Raw genomic sequence first — 17,594 nt, forward strand, 5'->3', positions numbered from 1 at the left:
TGTAAAAAAAAAGCCAAATTAATAAAAACGACATGGTTCAGTCATATTTTTGCCTTAAATATAATTTACATTTTATTGAGAAATTAAATTAAATATAATTAAGTGAAATGTAAAAATAAATTATTTACACCAAGTAAATGAAACACGAACTGTCCATTAATATTTAGCTTTTAATACAATTCAAATGCAGTTAATAATTACAATAAATTGGTAGACCTAAATGAAATATAAAAATAAATGCTAAATAAATTAACTGTGTAAATAAATAAAAATCTAAAATACAATCCGAATTTAATTAAAAATAAACGAATATAAAAACGTCACATAACAAATGAAAAATAAATGCAAAATAAATGAAATATACAAAAATATACAAATAAAAACTCAATTGTTCATAAATATGTTGCATTAAATATAATAGAAATGCAGTTTTTTGATGATAAAATCATTTGGTGATGATGGTGGGGGATTAGATAAAGTATAGATAAAAAAAATGTAGGCCTAAATGTAATATCAGTATACAGAAACAACATAAGTGAAATATATAAATGAACAAACATAACTGGCGAGTTTATTTAACATTACTTAATTGCCTTATTGCTTAATCTAATATATCAATGGGACGTGACCAGTTGCTTTGATACGATGAAAAGTCAACATTACACTTTTATTTTGAAAAGCAATCCGCGTCCGCTGCTTCAGGAATGCGCATCCGGTCAGAGCGCGCTTTATCGCAGACTTCACGATTGTCTGTCTTGTTATGGTGAGGGACGCCCAGTGGAAACACCCTCTACCTGTCCGCGGATTTTATGCGTTTAAACCCGACCTAAACTCTAAATCAAGCCGCTACCTAGACTGGAGATGGAAATATCCATGGAGGCGGAAGATGGAGAGCGCAGGTGAATAAAAACATGAGCGTCTCCAGCAGAGCTGAGTTTGACAGCTAGACTCGCAGCTCTAGTGTTGGAGCTAAATTAAATACTTTTATCATCTCATACTTTTGTACATATGTATTTAAGAACATTTAAACGATGTTTATATGCACTACTCATCTTGTTTGCGTAGACAGTTATCGTTTGCAGCTTTCATATCGAGCTAGCCGGCTAGTGCATTTGTACATCCTACTATGGGAAAGGCTTTGCTAATGAATATTAATAACGTCACGGGACGTTTGTACTCAAAGCGTCTCATCTCATTGGTCGAACCGCACATATTAATATCTAAGCGGGAGAATCAACCAATGGGAAGCCTGGTGCTTGCGGAAGTGTTCGCTCACGCGATTAATATTAATGAGCTTTCCCTCGCCGTAGTAGGATTCAGCATCGTATGTTCTAGCAGCGAATAACAACAGTCTTGTGACGCGCTCACATTTAGCTGCAAAATGTTATTTTAAGTAGTTTTTTAAGATCTCAGTTTTAAGATCTTTATCGTACTGGTAGCAAACTTTAAATATGTATTATTAATGATTATACTTCAAAAAAAAAAAAATATATATATATATATATAGTTATGACGGATACTGGATTAAAACAAGAAAAAAGAAAACAAAACCTTTTTGTTTTAGTTTACATGTAATGAATCTAGAATATACTTTTTGAAATAAGTTACAAAAAATGTTGCTTTTTCACGATATTCAAATTTTTTAGTTAGACCCCAATCTATATTAGTGCTCACATCCATAATAAAGTAGTGAAACAAGTTGAGACGCAATGGTTAAACCAACAGAAAGTTCTGTTTTCGATTTCCATTGTATTGCAAACTTACATAACATGACACCTACTTGTGGCTTTATCATGTGTGTTGTTAACAGATCACACTAACATTACGTTAGGCTATAATTAACCTTACCCTGGAGAGAGAACTAAGTTTTGAAAAGTACCCCGCAACCTATTGATAAACTTATGTGTTTCTTCAGATGGGAACACTGGAAGCTTCTGTCGAATCTGAAGACGACTGTCGAGGGGCTGCTGTCCACCAACAACCCTAACGTGTGGTCCCGCTACGGGGGTCTCCAGCGCCTGCACAAGGACATGAACAACATCCTGGGCCATGGCCTCAAACACGAGCAGGTGACGGCGGCAGTGTGTTTAAAACAACAGCCTGGTTTACCAGAAACTATTAGACACAAATAAGCTCTGTGGCTAATCCGACGAGGAAGAGTGCTTTCAGAGTTTCGTTAATACCGTTTTCACTTTCTGTACCTAACTGGAGATGAGAAAGTGGCCTCTGCGGCCTTTCCAACAAAGAAAATATTGTTAGTTTGTAAATGAACGTCATCAAGCTTGGTAAGCTATTACGCGCTGCTTATGTAAGTGGGAAAGTACGAAAATTATGATGTTGTGAAATGTTAGTTATTGTTCCAGAAAATGTTTAAATTTGACCTTCAAATCGCATTAAACCAATAATTTATTCAGAATAGCACATGGATAACATGACAAATGTTTATTTAAACTGAGAAATGTATCCACTAAATCGGCTCGTTTCGAATTTGATGCCTGCTACGGGTCTCGAAAAAGTTGGCACGGGAGATAAAAAGGGCTGAAAAGATTCAGCCGGGATAATATCTAGCAACCGGTTAAGTTACTTGACATCAGTTCTGTAAAATGGTTGGCTATGAAAGGGATGTATTAGAGAGAAGTAACGACGGGCAGGGGCTATTTAGTCTGTGAAAGAGTAAAAATACTTTAAAAACAAAATATCATCATCTACAATCATGAGGCCATCCCAAAAATCGAAGGCGTATGAGGAATCTGTGCGTGAGGGGCAAGGCCGAAGACGCTTCAAAGTCACATGATCACATATTAAAACATGCAAAAGCAGAAAATAGTTAAACATTTCAGTATTTTACAATATATCTGTATTTTTTTACCGCATTTTTGATCAAATAAATTCAATTTCTTTTTATGTCTGTTAATAAATGACCAAACACATTTTTTACGAATCATTATGCTGTGGTTCAAGACCTGATCTTGTTGTTTTGTTTTGCAGATTTACTATAAACAAAAAGACTACTGGCGTTTCGTGTGGTGTGTGCGGTATCTCTGTCCTCATCTCGCCCGTCATGTCGAACAGGTATTTGTCGATGGTCCAGAGACCGTTTCCCTCGTCAAGCTTGTTTCGACCCCTTCGCTGAGATCGTCTTGGTGCCTTGTTCTCTCTTTCAGTTCAGTCAGCTGGAGCCGGTGTTGAGCAGCGGCTTCCAGAGTTTCGGCGAGGGTTACAAAGCCGAGCGATGGCTTCTGCACAGCCTCCAAGGTCACATCTTATCCGCCCAGCTCAAACCGCTGCTGCAGCACAAGACAAACACGCAGAAATATTACAACGGTAACTCGGCTTCCCCCAAACCTTTAGCATCTTCACTTAAAACGTTTTCCCCCGTGTGTGATGATGTTCTCCTCCTCTGTAGACGGGGCCTTCTTGTTGAGTGAACCACACGTGTCCGCCATGTTCCAGTGCCTGGAGGCCGTAGAGCAGAATAACCCTCGACTGCTGGCTCTCATAGACACAGGCAGGGTGAGAAAGGCTGTTTTTTTCTACATTGGGAATCCAGAGGATGTGGTTGAGCGCGACAAAGAAGATAAACAGGGATGAATCCAAACAGTGATAGTTCATTAAAGAAATCAGCCTCAAGTTGTCGTCAACCTTTAGGAGGCTCTTTCTCATGCTGAACATAAAAGAAGTTATTTTAATGAACGAATGAAGGCTATTTGATGAATGAATAAGCTTTCCGTTGATGCATGATTGGGTGGGACCAGACAATATTTGGCTGAGATAATCTGGAGTACGTAAAAATAAAAGAAATAAAAGTAATCACCTTTAAAAGTTAATGTTATTCACCATTACTAATAAAAAAAATTAAGTTTTGCTATATTTACTGTAGGAAATGTACATGATATCTTCATCGAACGCGTCTTTAATTACCCATACAGTGTATTGTTGGCTATAAATACGCCTGTGCTATTTATAATTGCTTTTGTGCTCCGTGGTCGCATTTTAACACGTATTGTTATCCTTAATAAAAAGTAGAACAATCAATGTTTAAATTTAATCGAGCAGTGTTACGACTAATCTTTCAATTTAGTTGCTCATCAATTTGGACTGAGAAATCGTCCCCCCAAAAGATCATTTAAAGTCGTTATTGTCCTAAATGAGAAAATTATAAAATGGATATTACAGAAGAACTTGGGACGGGTGATATAATCATCAATATGATTCGATATATTCATCCGCTAATGAATATATTGATGAACGTATCGCCCAGCCCTAAAAATAGCTAGTAAAATTGCTTTGTTAATTGATAAAAAAGTAAATATTAGATGAAAAACTGAGCAAAAAGAAATGAAATGAAATGAAATGAAATGAAATGACTAAAGTTATTCTAAAGTTATACCAATAAGATAACGACAGCAGTAAGTTTGAACCAGAAGTTTGCGACTGATTTTTACTTCCGTATTTTTACATTCTTCAGAGAGAAACAGTTTTTTTTTTTTTTTTTTTTTTTTTTTACGCCAACTGAGACTTGTTATAGCATTTGCGTATCATTGCTCCTTTCTTAATTTTGCTTTGGATAAGACCGTCTGGTAAATGTAATGTAAATAATTTTTCTGGGATTGGGTGATTTTTTTGGTTGGGTTAGGGTTCCAGTGTAGTCTGGATTTTGTCCAAACACTCCCAAGCATTGACGCACCTGACATGTAAAGCAGTGACCCTGCGGTGTGAAATAAAACTGCTTCTGCAATCTGAAAGAGGTTTTAAATATCCTTCAACCGGGTAGGAAGTCGTTTGTTTTGGTTTATGGAGGCCAAAGTCCATAGAAAGCTTTTGTAATGAGCTGAGAAGGGTTTAATAATGTGAGGTCCTGTGAAACGGTTCCCTTCATAAACCTGTCCTGTGAAATGTGTTTTTGTAGGGTAATGGTAGTTAGTGTTTGTGTTTGTCCACGATCTCACACCGTGTTATCTCGCTGAATGTCTGGCACACATTCCTCTTTTCACAGAGCTTTCATTGATCTATCCAATAAACATCTTTCATATCAGTCGAGGCCATTGATGCAAGATCAATATATTTTATAGATTTAAAAAATAAAACCCTTTAGACGGGAATAAAAACATGTTTCATTGCATTTTATGATTGTGAGCTATGTGAATTTAGGTTAGTTAAACTATTGTCAGGTTTAAAGCTAGCTAGCTGAGTAGCAGGTTTTTCTAAGGGGCCAGGGTTTGGCTGGTTAGCATAATCCTTTTAGCCTGTTCTTGTAGATAACACAACTACATCAGCTTACTTCAGTTTAACTTGGTTAAACTGTTTGTTTATTTATGGCTAGATAGCTACCGAAAATACAGTTTTTGAGGGGTTAGGGTTTGGCTGGTTAGCATAGCCTTTTAGCCTTTGTTGATAGATAACATAACTACACTAACTTTGATTTAACATGGATAAACTGCTAAAATCTTCATAGTTACTTGCTAACTAAAGTATGATTTTAAGAGGTCATGGTTGGCATAGCCCTTCTTATGGATACCATAACTACATCAGCTCACTTCAATTTAACTTGGTTAGACAGATTAGCTATTTAGCTAGCTAACTAAATAACATCCACTTTTCCAAATGTTCATGATTACACTGCTAGCATTGCCCTTTTAGCCTCTCCTGGTAGATACCATAACTACTATACCATCTCACATTAATTTAAGTTAAACTGTTAACTTGTATCTAGCCAGCTAGGTAACTACATCCAGTCATGTTTTGGCTGGTTAGCATATCTTATTTAGCCCCTGGTGGTAAATACCATAACTATACTATCTTCAATTTAAATGAACATGTTGTCAACACGTGTCTAGCTAGTTAGCTGGATGTTATGTAATTCTTTAGCTTTTTTAATCCGTCTAGGTTGACTGGTTAGCTTAGCTTGTTTCGCCCCTGCTGGTAGATAACATAATCTACACCATTTTCAATAAATGTTAGTTAAAGCGTAAGCATGTTTATAGCAACCTAGCTAGTTAAATGACTAGATAACTAAATATGTTTATTAAAAGATCAAGGTTTTCTTGGTTAGCCTTCTAGCCCCTCTTGGTAGATATTATAACTAAACCATCTTACTTCATTGTTGGCCTTCACTGTAGCTGTGCTTTTCTACATAAAATTTTATCGCATCAGAAATAAAACTCATGTGTGGGCACTGTTTATATTGTGTGTGTGTGTGTGTGTGTGTGTATATATATATATATATATATATATATATATATATATATATATATATATATATATATATATATATATGGCTGTGTAATATGATACAATTCTCAAAACCGATTAATCATTTGACAGCATTAGTAAAATTCTTCTGTCTCTTTTGTCTTCTAAGCTTTCGCATGTAAAAGACTCTCCATTTGGTTTGCTGAAGAGTCAGAGTTTGTGTCTGCTTCCCGGGGCCACAGGAAGTTGGAGGCCTGCGGAAAATTCAGAGTCCCGTCGGCTTGCCACGTCCCAGAGCTGCCTTACAGAGATTCCCAACACCCCTCTGTCCAAGAGCAGCTCAGGTCAGCAGATTTCAGAGAACAACAGGCCACACTGTGGCTCTATTACCACGCTAAATGCTTGCCTTGTTTACACACAAAATGTCCCAGAACATGATTTGGCGTGAAAACTAACGATGGAAGGTGGGCAGTTAGCAATGCCTGCGGTGAAGAAATGTGACCACTCCTTGGTATTACAGTGCATCTCTTTGTTTGTCTTCAAGATGTCACTCCATCCAGCAGTGCTCAGGGAGCTCCATGGGTGTGCGGTAGAGGAAACCAGGAATCAGGAATCCCTCAAATTTCCTTCACCGAGCCCGCCTCACCTGCTCGACCCGAGATCCGGGATTGTGTGGAAGCGGATCTGGATGACGGCCCGGAGTACCTGGCCATCGGTAATCTGGGGAAGCAGAAACGGCGTGACTCGTCCAGCTCCACTCAAAGCAGTGAACACATGGCGACTCAGGGCGACGCCCACACTCCTTTGGCCCCGGCCCCGCCGCGCCGCTGCTCCTTCTCAGAGGCTCAGAGAACCACGGGGCGGAGCTCGAGGGGCCACATCCGATCTCTGTCCGACACGGGCATCTCGCAAAAGCAGAAAAATGGTGCGTACAAACAGTTGAAACACAGGCCTTTTCAAAACTAACAGGAAGTAGTGAAACTACTAACGAAGCAATGTTTATTCACGTAAAAGCCTGTTTATGCCAAGGACGGGAATTGTAAAGATAACTCAAGATAATCATACTAACTGAATGAGAAAAGCGACATCCATGCCATAGCTTTACAGATAATGGCACAAAGTATTTTATTTCTTTTTTCAGCTATTTGGTAAAAATCTGCACGAAAAAAAAACGAAGCACCAAGGCAAACGTTTCAGTCACGTGACCTAGTTTTTGTTCAGTAATTTGCTTTTGTTTCATAGGTGCAGTGCGGATTTTATTCAAGTAATTTACTTTTGGGAAACATTTTTGGTCTACGCACCGGATTTTTATTTTTTATTTTTTTTAAACACTAAATTAACTTCAATCATAATCCACCCTACTTAAAAGAGCTTGACCATCTAAAGTGAAAACGTACAAAAATGTTTCTATTTTATGTCAAATAAATATTTAACGAGATATTTTCGCATCCGAAAAAGGCTGTAAAATCAAAGCCACATTTTATGCTCCAAATTCGAAAAAACTGAGGTTCCTATTAGATTTTGTTTGTTTTGGCGATATAGCAAAACCAAAATTATACAATTCTTTCACGTGACCACCAAAATATGTGTTTTGTTAAGATGAGAAAGTTTTGATTATAAAATACTATATTTAATTTTGTAATATGACACTTAACACTTCCTGAAGAAAGGCTTTAATGTACCATTGTCTTGATAATGAGTCCGATTTCCTAATGGTTTTCACAAGATTAATTTCATTTAATTATGTAAACTTTAAATTTGATCCTGTTTGCTTCCTGAATATAAAAAATAAACTGCAATATTAAATCAAAATGTAAAAATGTGCAAAAATCGTTCGCGGTTTTACCTTTGATCGTAAATGCTTTAGTTAATAATTGATAAAATAAAGTTTTGCTCTGCTTTATTTATGCATCACGTATATATTCGGATGTATATGAAAGTCAAATGGGCTGTGTTAGCTCGCTTTAAATGATCAACAACTAATTTTAACTTTAAAATATGGCATTCCCCATACACCTCTGCCAAAAAAAATATAAAAAAAGAGATCGAACCTTGCTTCTTGCTGTTGTACCTCTTGTGCTCTTTGGTCTTGCTGTGGATCAGGGTGATATTTTCTCTGCTTCAATTCTATCTTTTCTCTTTTTCTTCTCTGTATGGAAAGGAGGGAATCACAGGAAAATCACCATTATTATCGAGGACCCCGTCGCAGGTTTGCAGTGCCGTGGTGCTGCATCTTGTCCATCCCTCCATTTCTGTTACCCATATGCATGATTCGTTGTCGTCTCTTTTTATTTTGATTAGTTTTTTTCTTCAGCTTTTGGCATCGTTTGTCAAGCTGTTGCACATTACTATCCTGTGCCATTTTTTTTTCCTGGAAAGTTTTTAATAATTGTTTTTTCCTTTTAGTGTTTTCTGTTTTTGGACCATCGTGTTTTCAGTTATAATCATTCAAACATTGCATTTTATGTAGATCTATATATAGAGTTTTTGTTGTGTAGATCTATTTTTTTCATCCGTTTTTCTCATGGATCAGATCCTGCACCAGGAAGACGCATTTGTTATCTTCCTCATCCTAATATCATGTATTTGTGCATAATTCATATTGTGTTTTTCTGTATCTCCCAGAGTCTGTTGCATCTACACCAATTTCCAAGAGCTGCGGTCCTTTCTCACCCCAGAGCAGCAACAGCAGCACCAACAGTTCCCTTTATATGGAGTCTAGTGAGTGATGCTTTCTGTCTATTAAAAAAAAAAAAACATAAAAAAAGGCAACTCATGCTTACAGTGGTCTAAATCCAGTACCTTATGTTTTTCATTTTATTTTTTTTTCATGAGCATAACTTAGGGTGTTACAAATGACAAAGGGATATTGTAAAACAGTAAAAATGTAGCATTTTTAGTTTATTTCTGTAATTTTTTTTTTGAATTAAATACATTTAACCCAACTGCTTTAGTTTGCATTTGACCATTTTAATGATGGTAAGATTATTTAATGTTGTAAAATGTTAATATTTTAACAACGGAGGCAAAAAAATAATTAATTAAATAATAATAATAAAAAGTAAATAAATAATATATATATATATATATATATATATATATATATATATATATTATTTCATATATATTTATATATATATATATATATATATATATATATATATATATTTATTCATATATATATTTATTCATATATATATATATTTATTTGCATATATATTTATTCATATATATATATATTGATATATATATATTTATTCATATATATATATATAATGATTATATATATATTTATTCATATATATATATATATATTGATATATATATATTTATTCATATATATATATATATTGATATATATATATATATATATTCATATATATATATATATATATATATATATTTATTTATATATATATTTATTCATATATATATATATATTGATATATATATATATATATTGATATATATATATATATATATATATATATATATTGATATATATATATATATATATATATATATATATATATATATATATTTATTGATATATATATATATTTATTGATATATATATATATATTTATATTTATTTATTTATTTAAAATATTTATATATATATATATATATATATATTTAAAAAAATATATATTTTTTTTACCCTAGAAAATAAATATAAATACTCATTGTTGTGCGCATTTCTGCAACTATATTTTGTTTTCTTCATGGCCACTTGCATATTTGATTAAATTAAAACAATCATAATCTTAAACGTGTCTTCATGCTTGCAGATGGCAGCCAGTACAACAGCGTCCCAGACGGATTGTTCCGCCGGCCGTCTGAGGGTCAGAGTCTGATCAGCTACCTCTCTGAGCAGGACTTTGGCAGCTGTGCTGATCTGGAAAAGGCAAGCGCTATTTCCTCGCTGCGCTCAGCGTCCCACACGTGCCGTTCGTAACTCACATTAACATCCCATCACCGCAGGAAAACGCCCACTTCAGCATCTCGGAGTCTCTGATCGCGGCCATCGAGCTGATGAAGTGTAACATGCGCCGGCCGGTGGACGAGGCGGAGGAAGAGGGCGACAGCGACTCGGAAATCCAGCAGCTCAAACAGAAAATCCGTCTGCGCAGGCTGCAGATACGCCACACGCGGATGAAGCCGGCGCTCTCCTCTAATAACCGTAAGACTGAATCAAGAGGGTAATTAAACGTAAACAGGATGAGCTCGGTGTATATTTATGGCTTTTCCTTTCCCCACAGAAGCACCGTCTGTGGATAGTGGTGGCTCACGGAGGAGCTCCCAGGATTCCTTTCACCCCTCTGACTCCGGCTCCGATAGAGACGTGGAGGATATCGAGCTCAAAGGTAAGGAGCTCCAGACAGGAAGTCTGACCTCAATCCTGCTCGTGATAATCATCCTCTCGATTGCCATCATTACCCATAATGCCATGTGATGACAAATGTGTTGGCACCCCAATCACGTGACTGATTTCTAACCGATTATGCTCATTTTTGATTTGTTTGTGTGTTAGCAGGAAAGAGCAGAATAGTCGGGTGTTGTTCTTTCACGGCCTTTTATAGTTTCATGTGGTTTAAAAATCTTCTTGCACTCGGAAATGTCGTAATACTATACTGAAAAGGAAACTGGCAAAACTTTTAACCGTTAAACCACACTTGACCACTCTTTAAATGATTTTAAAATGATACCAAGATTTAAATGTTTTGGTTGTAAAATGTCATATGAGGCAACTGTCCTGACATAATGAATAAATGTAAAGAATGAATATAATGTAAAAAAGAAATATTTGACTAGAAATAATGTATTTATTTCTTATTTTTATATATTACCATAAATGTAAAAACTATATTTTAATATATATCTTTTACAACAAAATGTAACAGATTTTACAGTTATTATTTGTACTTAATAAATCACTATTTTAGTTATATTTTTAACATTTGTACTATATATAATTCACATATAGTTTGGGATCACTAGGATTTTTTTCATTATAAAAGACATATAAAACAAAAATGTCTGTAAATGCATTTTTTTTAATAAGATCACAATATTACTCGTTTTGTGTTTTAAATAAATGCAACCTTAATGAGCAAAAGAGACTTTAATATTGACTTTTGTTTTTATTTTTAAATATTTTTTTACGTTTTAAAATACCCCCCAAAAAACCCAACAATATTATTTATAATTTAAATCTAATAATGTGCATTGATCTTCATTGATGAATGGTGACCAGGACATTTTATTAGAAAGTAGCTTGTCTTTATAAACTGTTGCGCACCAGAACCGGGCGTCTGGTTGAGGATCCAGTCTCTGGTCTCTGTCTCTCAGATGGCAGTGATGGTCAGTCCCTGCTGGCGGTGTCTCAGAGCGGCCTGTCCCTGTCACTCGCGTCCCTCTTCTCAGGTATCGGAGACAGATAAAGAGACAGGGAAGCCGTGTGTGTTGTGTCACCGTCTTTTGCTGCTTGATAGATACGATGCTGGGATCAGAGGAGTCGGGTGTTTTAGCCTCTGTAGCGGTAGTCGATGGCTGTTCCTGCTTTTTCCTCGGCTTTGCATGTTCATCCCCTCTCACGAGCGTCCATCCCACTTGTCGATATGCATGCCCTGTTTTCCGGCTTTTATTTATTATGCGCAATAACCTGCAACCTTTAGCCCTGCTTTCCTGCATTATGATGGGTGTGTCTTTAAAATTATACAATATTATTATATAATAAGAACGTCTTCAATCGCGTGCCCTGATCTCTTTTGTTAGTATTAATAAGTAAATCTTATCTTAATGTTACAATTCATAAGCAGCGCCGTGAATCACAGTCTCCCTTGGCTTATCAACTTAAGTAATATTTGGACACAGGGCATTTGCAAAAAAAACCCCCCTAAACTTTCAATAATAAAATATAGTACATTTTGTAGGCAAATGTTAATTATTAATATGTAATTGTTAAAAATGGATTATAAATTATTATACTACATGTATAGCATTTAACATACACACACACATATATATATATATATATATATATATATATATATATATATATATATATATATATATATATATATATATATATATATATATATATATATATATATATATACCAGAATTATTCAGATTTCTCCAAATATTTTACAGACACTAACTGTTGCTAAGCCATACATGCAATAATGTAAAAATGCCAAGTAATGTCTGACTTGCTGGTCTGTACAGTATCTCTTCTCATACAGTAAACGTCACCGGAGGCCGCGTTTAACGGTTTTATTCTCGTTGCCGTCAGATGCAGACATCAAACGCAGTGCGTCCAGCAGCAGGTCCTTCCTCAGCTCCGACTCCATGTAAGAACATCGCAAATCCGCCTTTTCGTTTTGGCCGATATTTTTTGTGGCCGTGGTCCAGTGGTTTTGAGTTTCCAACGGTATCCCGAACCGGTTCGTGACCCCTCTATAACGTCTCTCTCTGCGCAGCTCTCCATCGGTGCTGCAGTCCAACTCGGCGGAGTCGGTGGCGATGGGTCTCCTCAGACAGTTTGAGGGCATGCAGCTGCCCGCCGCCTCAGAGCTGGACTGGCTGGTTCCAGAACAAGACGCCCCGCAAAAAGTACCACGGCTTCTCTGTTTACATCCTCAGGCCTCAAACACGCTTTAAGAAAATACGCAGTTTTCTGCATTAAATGTAAATAATGTTCTCTCGCCAAAATGTGGACAGGACGGTAAACTGTTCAACGGGATAACTTGGGATTTTTTTTTTTTGATAGTCGCTTTACTTGTTACTTGGAAAAAGTAATCTGATTTTGTTACTTGTAACCCAATACCACCAAAACCCGTGTTGCTATATATTTGTTTATTGTTGATTGTAACTGAAAATGTCTAATTTTATTTTCTTTTGGCTCTTTTGTTTCAAAGCTTCTTCCGATACCGGATTCTCTTCCCATTTCGCCCGACGACGGCGAACACGCGGACGTTTACAAGCTGCGCATCCGAGTGCGAGGGAATCTGGAGTGGGCTCCTCCCAGACCGCAGATCATCTTCAACATCCACCCTCCTCCAAAGTGAGAGCATCTCCATCATCAGTGTCCGTCTCCGTCCCCTTCGTGCCGCCCTCCTGTAACGTTTGTGTGTCTCTGCTTTGATCTGTCAGGAGGAAGGTGGTGGTGGCCAAACAAAACTACCGCTGCGCCGGCTGCGGCATTCGCATCGATCCAGGTACGGTACGCGCGAAATCGGCTCGATTTTTGTTTGAATCCGTGGGTTTACGCCGGTGCTTTCTCTGCGTGACAGACTACATCAAGAGGCTGAGGTACTGTGAGTATCTGGGCCGCTACTTTTGTCAGTGCTGCCACGAGAACGCGCAGGCCGTGGTGCCGGGAAAGATCCTCAGGAAGTGGGACTTCAGTAAAAGCTACGTTAGCAACTTTTCCAGGGACTTGCTGGCCAAGATCGCGGGGGATCCGCTCTTCAACCTCGGTGACATCAACAGCGGCCTGTACAAGAAGGTCAAGGCCCTGGAAACAGTGCGCGTACGTCTCACACACACACACACACACACACACACACACACACATTTATATTATATATATATATATATATATATATATATATATATATAATATTTTTTATATGTATTTTTATATATATTATTATATTATTATATATTATATATATATATATATATATATATATATATATATATATATATATATATATATATATATATATATATATATATATATATATATATTTTTATATGTATTTTTATTATATTTTTATTTTAAATTTTATATATATATATATATATATATATATATATATATATATATATATATATATATATATATATATATTTTTTTTTATATGTATTTTTATTATATTTTTATTTTATTTTATATATATATATATATATATATATATATATATAATTTTTTAATGTATTTTTATTATATTTTTATTTTAAATTTTATATATATATATATATATATATATATATATAAATAAATTCAGGATATATTAAATTCAGGATATATTAAATTGATCAAAAGTGACAGTAAAGGCATTTAAGCTTTTATGTAATACTAATACTTGTGTTCTTATCCCAGATTTTTATAGTTATAATATAACATGATATAAAACAATATTGAATGTTTCGAAACTCCTGCTGTATTGCAGGCACTGAGGGAACAGCTGAACCACATGAAGAATCTCTTGCGAACGTGCCGTTTGGCTACAGAGTGAGTGTTTTCCTGCTGGTTTTCTTGGAGAAAGCACTGAAGAGCTCTGCGTCTCAAGTGTCTGTTGTGTCGACAGGGTTCTGGATCAGTTCGACGCTCTTCCCGGACATCTGACAGAAGACTTCCACCTGTTCTCTGTCAGCGACCTCACGGCCGTCCGCAGCGGCGCTCTGGGGCCGAAGCTGAGAGACCTGCTGCGCCTCGGCTCCAGCCACGTCACGGACTGCATGGTGAGGAGCCCCTTCTTCACGCGTCTGAAATGGAGAGTCGATATTTCATCGCGCTTATTTGTTGCTCTGCTTTTCTCACAGCTCTGCCAGGCCAAGGGCTTCATTTGTGAGTTCTGTGGAAATGACAAGGACATTATCTTCCCCTACGAGCTCAGCAAGTGCCTGCGCTGTGAAGGTGAGCCTCTTATTGAGTGGTAGATTGTGTTTATTTCTGCAGTTTTGCTATCATATTGCTATTATTATGCATTTTATTTATCTTTAAAAATCTAACTTTTTGCATTTATTTATAAATATCTGTATTAATTTCTAAATTTTTTTTTATGGATGTATAGTTTTTTTTCCCTATATGTATTTATGCAAGTAATTATAATTTATGCATTTTTATGTTCATTTATAAATTGAAAAGTATTTTCAGCCTACATTTATTTCATTAATATAACATTAATTTTAACATTTATTTATAATTTTGTTAAACATTTCTACGTTTATTTATAAAGTAATTTATATGCATTTCTACATTTATGTGTGTATATGTGTGTGTGTATATATACATACATACATACATACATACATATATATATATATACACACATATATATATATATATTTATATTTATTCATGTATGTGTTTATATCCCTACTTTTTATTTTTCTGCTTTTATTTTTGACACTTTTTCTTTTTAAACATTTATTTCAACATGATTTTATCAATTAATCACCTGTATTTATTATAGAGCTTTTAACAACACAGATTGTATCAAAGCGCATTTGTGTATGCATTTATTTATTTATAAACTGAAAGGTATGTATCAGTTTCTTTCTTTATGTATTTATACAATTGTTTGTTTGTTTGTTTATAGATTTATTTTTGCATTTATATTTATTTTTACTTTTAAATATAATACATAATGTTAGTTATTTTTTCAATTATTTCTGCATTTATTTATACATATGTTTATATGCATTTATTTCAGTTTTTTAAAATTCTGCTTTCTATTTTAATTTAGTTTTTATTTATAAATTTTTATACATATACATTTATTAAGCTAAACTCCAATGTTTTTGTTTTGGCCTTTTCCCCCGTGTTATGGTTGTTGGCTGCAACAGTTTATTTTTGGCTGTAATAGTAATACAGATTTCTTTTTTTTATCAGACTGTCATGCTTGCTATCATAAGACCTGCTTTAAAGGAGGAAAGCAGTGTCCTCGCTGTCTGAGACTCGCCGAGAGGAGAGAGCGGATGGCTCGCAAGAACATGGAGGAGCAGGAGGACAGAGAGGAGGACGCGGCCAGTGGGACCTAACACACAACACCAGTAAGATTTCACCAGAGCACAGCGCAGCAGCGAATGTACCGACTGATATTCAGCCAAACGTTTCTTGATTCCCGTCCCAAATAAGCTGACCGCAGCACAATGGATCATTAATGCTAAAGAGTTTTATGTGCAAACAAGCTTTTCTGCTTTTAAGGACTTGCCGCCTTCAGACAAAAAAAAAAATCGTATTTTACTTGGTGCCATGTTTTTGTTTGTTTGTTTGTTGCCTCCGTCCTTAAACATCCGATCTGTTTTAATCAACTGTCGTAAGTATAATGTTTTCGTCTGTCTGCTTTTCGACGCATAACCTGTCGCGTGCCTCTTTAACGGCTGTTTGTTCGTTTCGATGCGAGACGGAGAAGGGCAGCTGAACTCCAGCGAGTTTTGCACAACCTTTGTTTCCCGAGAGGTTTCTAGAAGTGCCAGGTTCAAGCTTACCGTGTTAAAGATTAAAGCTACTAAAACGGAAAATGCCTCATTCGTGAAAAGTGAGCCAAAAAATGATTTTTGTAAATAAAACCTATTTATTTTAATGCAACAATTTACCTTATGGAAACTACAAATTTTTATGCAATTAAAAGCGGAAACTGTCATATTGAACTGAATGCCATTCTTAATGTACCAATTTTTTTTTCGCGTTATTTTGCACAGAAATTCAATTCGCCATTTTAGACATTTTCTCCAGTTATTCGTAAAACAATTCGTGCATTAATTGTTTTCCAAACATTTTAACTAGAACTATAAACAAACCAATTTCGAAAAAAATCTTTATTTTCTGACGTTACTGTTGTTTTGCTCAAACTTCACAAATGAGGCCCGACGCTGGTCTTTTTAATTGTACGTTTGAAGGCCTTTTTGCTTTAACATTTTGCACCTACCAAAAAAATGGCACTTTTCAGTATTTCCTTTCTTTTGTTTGACAAAAAAAAATGTCTTGTCGGTTCTTTAATTTGCACTAGTTTGATCGAGAATTGTATTAATGTTTGAGCCGGAACATCATTCCAACATCTCGCGTTCAGTCCAGGATCTTGCACTGTGGCCTGTAATCGTCCAATGAAGCTACTCGTTAAAAAAGAAAGATGTACCAAAGTGTTAATTGATTAAAAGAGTTTATTACATCGGTAAGTTGTATTAGCGTTCTCTACACCGTACATACTGGACCTAAGTTAATTTAAGTAGCGTTTTTAAAGAAAATATATTCAAGAGCCCTTTTGTTTGCTGCTGCGAGTATATCTGAAGCAATAACGACGACCATGTGCTATTCTGCCACAAGCGTTAAAAGACTTGAATGTACTGACCTTAAGTATGCGAGACTGAATGAATGAATGAATGAACGAACTTGATTTTGTGTGGTTGCTTATGAGATCTAATGTTTTATTCGATCCTGCTGACGTTGTGTCCACTCGAGCTTATTGTAAAATTACTGAGTTGCCTTTTTTATTCAGGGGCTTTTGATGCACTATTTGAAAAGATGTACTTTTCTTATTATGTAAATATATGTAACTGACAATTAAAGATGTTTAGAGTGCCTTATTGTTTTGGAGATGTTATTGTATTGTTGTGTTACACTCAAAATATTTGGCTGCTACGTTAAAAATTGTTAATCGGTTTTA

At 35.4% G+C, this 17,594-nt stretch overlaps 1 protein-coding gene across 3 annotated transcripts; it reads left to right on the forward strand.

Moving 5' to 3' along the window:
* Positions 1-717: 717 nt before the first annotated feature.
* Positions 718-17,514, forward strand: rubcn (rubicon autophagy regulator). 3 transcript variants are annotated; one of them, XM_043223358.1, is made up of 22 exons: positions 718-899; positions 1,916-2,069; positions 2,989-3,072; positions 3,165-3,324; positions 3,407-3,513; positions 6,362-6,536; positions 6,737-7,117; positions 8,354-8,401; positions 8,818-8,913; positions 9,984-10,099; positions 10,177-10,375; positions 10,455-10,559; positions 11,545-11,619; positions 12,491-12,548; positions 12,678-12,810; positions 13,116-13,261; positions 13,351-13,415; positions 13,491-13,729; positions 14,376-14,437; positions 14,514-14,667; positions 14,749-14,842; positions 15,821-17,514. In XM_043223358.1, the coding sequence occupies exons 1-22, from the start codon at positions 862-864 to the stop codon at positions 15,967-15,969; spliced, it is 2,838 nt and encodes a 945-aa protein (XP_043079293.1). In that variant the 5' UTR covers positions 718-861; the 3' UTR covers positions 15,970-17,514. The 3 variants fall into 3 exon arrangements, with proteins under 3 accessions (XP_043079293.1, XP_043079295.1, XP_043079294.1); XM_043223360.1 differs by lacking the exon at positions 11,545-11,619 and having other exon boundaries at positions 719-899; XM_043223359.1 differs by lacking the exon at positions 8,354-8,401 and having other exon boundaries at positions 720-899.
* Positions 17,515-17,594: the final 80 nt, after the last annotated feature.

Source organism: Puntigrus tetrazona, chromosome 22 (assembly GCF_018831695.1).
Source record: "Puntigrus tetrazona isolate hp1 chromosome 22, ASM1883169v1, whole genome shotgun sequence".
Classification (NCBI taxonomy): domain Eukaryota; kingdom Metazoa; phylum Chordata; class Actinopteri; order Cypriniformes; family Cyprinidae; genus Puntigrus; species Puntigrus tetrazona.

Bases quoted from the DNA above. Each gene is read 5' to 3' on its own strand.
- rubcn (XM_043223358.1), top strand. From the start codon at position 862: ATGGAAATATCCATGGAGGCGGAAGATGGAGAGCGCAG. The intron at 900-1,915 runs GTGAATAAAAAC...GTGTTTCTTCAG, and splicing joins GCGGAAGATGGAGAGCGCAG to ATGGGAACACTGGAAGCTTC. The intron at 12,811-13,115 runs GTACCACGGCTT...TTTGTTTCAAAG, and splicing joins AACAAGACGCCCCGCAAAAA to CTTCTTCCGATACCGGATTC.